Genomic DNA, 7113 nt, shown 5'->3' on the forward strand with positions numbered 1-7113 from the left:
ATAAAATACAAGATATCGTACACCAACATAAGTATGTGATGCTTGCTCAAATAACTATGGACCGACCTAAACGATGTCGATACCCGGATCCCTTCAAACAACATTTGATTTTTCTAAAAACTGGGATCACATGAGGCTGCTTGCTTGATAGTAATGTTCATCACCTGCACGTGATGATCAGGTGCCAACATCTGTTCACCCTTACCGCCTCCAAAAATTAATATTTTCCCATGGATTTGGAAAATGGACGTTGCCATAAAAGACTTGTACTACACGACAATACCTTGTCGGCTCCACTTCAAAAGTCCCCATTTTAGCATTTACTAGCATTCAAAGTTTCTAACGCCACTCTTAGTAGAGACCTTCCTCTTCTGGACTTGGTGCTTTCTCTGGTCTTTTAACTTTTCTAATATTACTATCAATCTATCAGTATCAGGTTGCCTCACTTTACTGGTTTTGATGGAATGGGTCATAGTAGATTCTCTGTTTTGTGTTCCATGGAGGGCAGAGGATGGCAGATTCTTATTACCAAATTGAGCATAGCATAATAATGAGCCTAGTAAGGTGGATAAGCTGTAAACGTCTCCTCTTAAATTCCGATTCCGATTCCATTCTCTCTCTCTCTCTCTCTCTCTCTCTCTGTTTCTGAACAGACTTCCTTTGTTGAAACAAGAAAAGCAATTCTAATTCTCTGTTTATTTTCTTACTTTCAGGAAAACAGAGTACTCAAGCTTATTTTCTGAACTGGGCAGTTCTGTGAGCATGAGCTAGAGTTGCCCTTAAGCTTGTGGAGTAGACCCATACACCCATATCAATCTTGACTACTTCCACCGTCACAGTTCATACACCTCAGTTTCGGGGGTGCTATTGATTTATGCTGTTATGTTCTTCTGGGTATCTGTACTCTGAAGCTCTAACCATGGCTTCCGTTGTTCTGACTTCATTCTTAATTTTCATATGCATCACACTTGATTGTTATGTGCACTGTCAAAAGCCCCCAGTAGTGAATGTCGGTGTGGTGTTTACGTTTGATTCCGTCATCGGTAGAGCTGCGAAAGGCGCCATGGAAGCTGCAGCTGATGATATCAATGCGGAACCGAGCATTCTTAAAGGGGACAAGCTCAATTTATTGATGATGGATGCAAATCGCAGCGTTTTCTTGGGGGCCATTGCAGGTACCTTTTATCTGCTTCTTGCCCACAATTTATAGAGACTTGGTGTAGGGATCTTCCAAAGAAATTTGGTTTCGGATGTGATCTTAGTGAAGTGTAATCTCTAAACTAGTAAGTTTAAAGATGCAATTTTTTGTTCAGTGACTTCTGTCCAGAAATTAGAACCATAGATTTTATCTCTGGTGTTCTAATGTATACAAATTACAGGTTTCAGGAAAGTGTGTGATTTTTAGGTGAAGCGAAAATGAGACACATGACTACAATTGGTTTTCTCTTTTAAGGAAACACATTCAGTAAATCAGTGAAACATAATTGAGATAGAATGTTTCTGTTCCAAGGATGAAATCCAGATATCCCACTTCAGCCCTTCTATAGTCTCTTGCCAATACAATTAGTCAGAATCAGCCAATCTGAATGGGAATTAGCCAAACTGTATCCCGATTCCTGTCGTTCCGGAGCAGCTGATCAACAGTCCACACTGGGTTTTTCATGTAGAATTTGCCAATCCAGAACAGAATCAAATTGGCTTAGTATTTCACATTATTTTAGCAGTCACTGTTTGATTAATTTTCATATTCTCCAAGTCCCCCCACCTTGTAGCAAACTTTGCCTGGACTGATGCTCTTGTATTTGGTTCTTGTATTATCGTCAGACTGAGTAGAGTTTATGTGCATATAGCATATTGAACTGGATTGGCAACTTTGCTTGCAAAGTCCCTAGATTAACACACTAATCCTCAATGTTGAATGACATGAATTTTATAACTACTCAAGATTCTAATCAAGTGATATTCTTTCTAAGAAGTTGCTAATAAACAAAATTGTATCTAATTAGCAGTTTGACCATGCACCATTCAGGTTATTCAGTCCCAGATAAGAACATTGAAGAGTAGACCATGTCGACACTATTGTCATTAGCACTCAATGATGTTTATCTGTATTTGGTTCTGAAGGCAATAACTTCATATTTTCCTGTAGAATTACATGATATTGACTATACCAGAGTTTTACCTGCAGCTTTTCAAGTGATTGAGAAAGAAGTGGTGGCCATTATTGGACCACAATCTTCAGGAACAGCGCATATGATCGCCTCCATTGCTGATGGATTCCAACTGCCTCTTATCTCATTTTCTGTCACAGACCCAACTCTATCTGCCTCTCAATTTCCCTTCTTTATCCGAAGCACACAAAATGATTATAGCCAAATGGCAGCCATGGCTGATTTGATTGGCTATTACGGGTGGAAAAGGATTATTGCTATCTATGTGGATGATGATCATGGAAGGAATGGGATATCTGCTCTAGATGATGCACTTGCAGAGACAATGTCAATGATTTCTTATAAAGTGGCATTTCCACCTGGAGCTAATCTTGGTCAAATCACTGATTTGCTTAATAAATCCAAATTGGTCGGGCCACGCGTTTACGTTGTTCATGTTAGTCCCGACTCCGGTCTCCCAATCTTCACCATAGCCAAACACCTTCAAATGATGACCAGTGATTATGTGTGGTTTGCAACAGATTGGCTTTGTGCTACATTAGATTCAATGTCACATGTGAACCAAACATCACTGCCCCTGCAAGGGGTCGTTGCACTCCGTCCGCATATTCCACAATCCAGGCGGCAGAAGGACTTCGTGTCTCGCTGGAGAGAGTTACATAGAAAAGGTTTAGTGAGTTCTTGGTTGAATGCATATAGCCTTTATGCTTATGATACAGTTTGGGCGGTTGCACATTCTATTGATGCATTCTTGAATGAAGGTAGAAACATTACCTTCTCTTTCAACAAGAAGTTATTTGATCTCAATGCAACAGCACTGCCGCTGCAAAAACTCAAAACTTTTGATGGGGGCAGCTTCCTCCTTGATAAGTTATTGCAGACGAACTTCACAGGTTTAACTGGTGCAGTTCAATTTGATACAGACAGGAATCTCATTGGTGGTGCTTATGAAATTATTAATGTTGATAAAGCAGAACTCCGTAGGATTGGTTACTGGTCTAATTATACAGGTCTTTCGATTGAACCACCGGAGACATTAAAACAGGGGCAGCTTGTCCATTCCCATTTGGATCAGAAGCTCAACAATGTCACCTGGCCTGGTCAGAAGACAGAAAAGCCTCGTGGGTGGGTGATTGCAGACAATGAAAAACCATTGAGAATTGGAGTGCCAAATCGAGTTAGTTTCATTGAATTTGTAAACGAAAATCATAGCAATCATAATATCGAAGGGTACTGTATTGATGTGTTTCATGCAGCTCAGGAACTAATCCCCTATGCAGTTCCTTACAGATTTGTGCCTTTTGGGGATGGTCACTCCAATCCCAGTTACAACGAGCTAGTGAGAAGGGTTGCAGAAAATGTAAGTCCTAGGTGGTTAATTCTATTTGTAGTGCTTAACAGAAAAGAAATCTTCAGTCAGTTAGTCCTTGGTTATCAGGATTGATGTGGTCTATCTGGACAAATGGGCATCACATTTACACAGGTCCTGTAGGGCTATTGCTTAGAATGGTAAAAAGTAAGAGCTGCTAGGGGAAAATGCCAAAGGTTAGGACCGACTATAAACTCACCTTCCCAAGACCCCACATAAGCAAGATCAGCACCAGGTAATGGCCCTATATTTATTTAGACAGGTCCTATCCTAGAGATCTCTTATGCCAAAATTAGTCCAATGGCATGTCTCTAAAATATTTGAATAATTGAAAAAAAGGCCTATGATTGGTGTTCAGAATAATCTGTTTGGCTTAATTTTGGCCTAGGAGATTTCTATGCACCCATCATCACAATCCCACGACATTTTCTTCTGTTTAACTCTCTATGTGGTCCACTTTGCATATCTTTAGCTTACTTAGTCTAATCTCATGGCCTTATACTTTATCATTCTTTTATTAGGTTTTTGATGGGGCAGTTGGGGACATTACTATCGTCACAAACCGGACAAAGATTGCTGATTTTACTCAGCCTTATGCTGTAACAGGTCTTGTAATAGTAGCTCCTCTCAGAAAATCAAGTGCTTGGATATACTTGAGGCCATTTACTGTGGAGATGTGGTGCACTACTGCAGCATTTTTTGTCTTGATTGGAGTGATTATTTGGATACTTGAGCATCGTATCAATAAACACTTCAGGGGCCCAGCTAGACAACACCTCATAACTATGCTCCTGTAACCTTCACATACTAAAACTACTTTATTATTTTCTCATTTTTATCTTTGAAGGTCATGTTATTTTCAGTGTCTCAAATCCCAGCCCTCCACTTCTCTTGCAGGTTTAGCTTCTCAACACCGTTTAAGACAAAACGTAAGGATTGATTTGGCTTCTATATTTTGATCAAATCCTTACATCTGCCAATCCTGTTATCTTCTGTTGCTATTTGTGCTCAATTGATTAGACTCTTCTTGTCATTTACTAATTACAGAAGAAACTATGAGCACACTCGGGCGGATAGTTATGATGATATGGCTTTTCTTGCTGATGGTGATCACGGCAAGTTACAAAGCAAGTTTGACTTCAATTCTTACAATCCAGCGACTGTCATCGCCTATCACAGGAATTGACAGTTTGATTGCAAGCAGATGGCCTATTGGGTATCAAGTTGGTTCATTTGCTGGGAACTATCTGAAAGAAAGTTTTAACATACCTTCTTCAAGGCTGGTTTCTCTTGGCACACCAGAAGAGTATGAAAGGGCACTGCAGCGTGGGCCAAGCAATGGAGGGGTGGCAGCAATTGTGGACGAGCTTCCATATGTAGAGTTGTTTCTATCAAAACATGCAGAGTTTGGTATCATTGGACAAAAGTTTAGCAAGAATGGATGGGGATTCGTAAGTGAAACCAAAAATGCAAATGCATTCTTACATACATGCAAGCATGCATTCAAGGATTTCATGAGTATACATATATGTCGCTTCTCATACATTACAATAATTAAATATATAGTCATTGATTATGTTCCTATTATATATCAGGCTTTCCAGAGAGGCTCTCCTCTTGCCATTGACATGTCTACAGCAATCCTTAAACTTTCCGAAAGTGGTAAACTACAGGAGATCCATGACAAGTGGTTTTGTAAGTCGGGCTGTGCCATACAGGGAAGACACCAATCTGATCCTAACCAACTCGAGCTAAGCAGCTTCTGGGATCTCTATCTTTTCTTTGGTGCTCTTATGGTCACTGCCTTTCTTGTATTTATAATACAGATGGTTTGGCAGTTTGTTCAATACAAGCGGAAACAGAGGGAACTTTCTTCTCATGCTTTTGACCCATTAACTGCTCGCTGTTTTCAGGTCATCTATGATTTCCTTAACTTCATCATTGAGAAGGAAGAAGCAATGAAGAAAATGTTTAAGCAGTCTGATAACCCTGAACCACAGGAAAGTTGATTGATAGTGGAGATACACATTAAGGATTTGAGATTGGAAATTTTGATTCATGCACTTGGAAAAGGCTAGAATTCGGAGGGTTTTCCTTGGGGGACCTCTGGTCAGTGTTGGAGGTTATCATGTATAATTTGGAACCAGAAAGGAAAAAAAATGAGGTACATTAACTAGTAAAAAATTGGATAGCCATATGGAAATGTTCCGTCCATAGATGCTAGGTTCTAATATTCTACTTTATCTTAAGCTTCACGACTAACATCTCATATATATGAAGCATGTAAATATTTATTCTCCAATATGTTATAAAAATGCCAAAGTTTCCAGTTTAGCAATTGGATCAATTCTGTTAGCTGTCTTTCTTACTGTTATTGTATTCTGTTTCTTTTGACTTTTACTTTTCTTTTTTATCCTTGCACGGATCCATGTAGCCGACCCCATTAATTTTGGATAAGGCTTTGTAGTTGTTTTCTGTTGTCTTGTATTAGTTTTCACAGTTCATTAAAATTCACCATGTGGTGTGGCTTTTAATAACAATTATCAAGAACCCAATCAAGATTGTCCAATTTTGAGGGGAGTGCTGAATTTTTTTAGCATTGAGAAGGTAATATTTATTCAGTTGGAGAACCCCTGACCTGAAATTGGGAGGAAGAGTGATTGTAAATTAAACCTCGTGCAATCATCAGTTGGAAACTTTGGCTATAAAAGGGAGAGAAACCTTTGTTTGAAGAAGTGTGATGAGGTATGTAGTCTGAAATAAATCAACACTAACAAACCTACAGAAACAGAATCACAGTGATCCAAAACACAGCAGAAACTTTGACTAAATAGAACTCTAAAAGAATGACCTGATGAAGGTAACATTAAGATATCCTAGAGAGCTTATGGGTATGCTTAAGTGGAAAAACACCAAGGGAACTTAACGGTTGGATGGTGAGAAACTAGCATGGACAGGAAATAGAAAATCAAAAAAAGAAGAAGAAGAAGAAGAAGAAGTGAGAAAAATGGTAAGTCAAGAAAACTAATATGACTCACTCACCAACCATCCGATGAAGTATAGTTATTAAGGCGGTGAGGTGATCAAGGCGTTTGAAGGTCTCTCAGAGCGCTTTGGCAATAGGGCGGGCATAAGGCGTTGCCTTATCGAATAAAGCGGTTATTATTATTATTATTATTATTATTATTATTATTATTATTATTATTTTTACGTAATCATTCTATTTGGCTCAAATGGCATATTAAAAATTATATAATACTACTCATATGCTAAATAAAGATTAAAGGTTCATTTTATATACCAATGCAAGATATCCATTTAAAAAATAATAATAATAATAATAAAGTGAATAAACTAAGTTTATCTTATCAATCATCATCATAATTCATAGCATATAATATACATATATGATAATAAAAATATTTATAAATATAAATAAAAAAAAAGACTTAAAATATACAAGTATTTATTACACTTACCTCTATGATGCCAAAATGAGTGCTTAAGATCATCCACTATATATTTACTCCTATTAAAGAAGTAAGAATTTAGTATAGAAAATTATCTAAAGTA

General features: G+C 38.1%; 1 protein-coding gene across 2 annotated transcripts; it reads left to right on the forward strand.

Annotated features, from left to right (window-relative positions):
- The first annotated feature begins 376 nt into the window (after window positions 1-376).
- LOC122081399 (glutamate receptor 3.7-like) lies at window positions 377-5908 on the forward strand. 2 transcript variants are annotated; one of them, XM_042648516.1, is made up of 7 exons: window positions 377-564; window positions 714-1175; window positions 2189-3531; window positions 4062-4333; window positions 4438-4469; window positions 4588-4991; window positions 5136-5908. In XM_042648516.1, exons 2-7 carry the CDS (start codon window positions 875-877, stop codon window positions 5547-5549), a joined length of 2766 nt encoding a protein of 921 aa, XP_042504450.1. In that variant the 5' UTR covers window positions 377-564; window positions 714-874; the 3' UTR covers window positions 5550-5908. The 2 variants fall into 2 exon arrangements, with proteins under 2 accessions (XP_042504450.1, XP_042504451.1); XM_042648517.1 differs by lacking the exon at window positions 377-564 and having other exon boundaries at window positions 628-1175; window positions 2189-3296; window positions 3428-3531; window positions 4147-4333.
- Window positions 5909-7113: the final 1205 nt, after the last annotated feature.

The sequence above is a fragment of the Macadamia integrifolia genome, chromosome 6 (assembly GCF_013358625.1).
Source record: "Macadamia integrifolia cultivar HAES 741 chromosome 6, SCU_Mint_v3, whole genome shotgun sequence".
In the NCBI taxonomy this organism is placed as follows: Eukaryota; Viridiplantae; Streptophyta; class Magnoliopsida; order Proteales; family Proteaceae; genus Macadamia; species Macadamia integrifolia.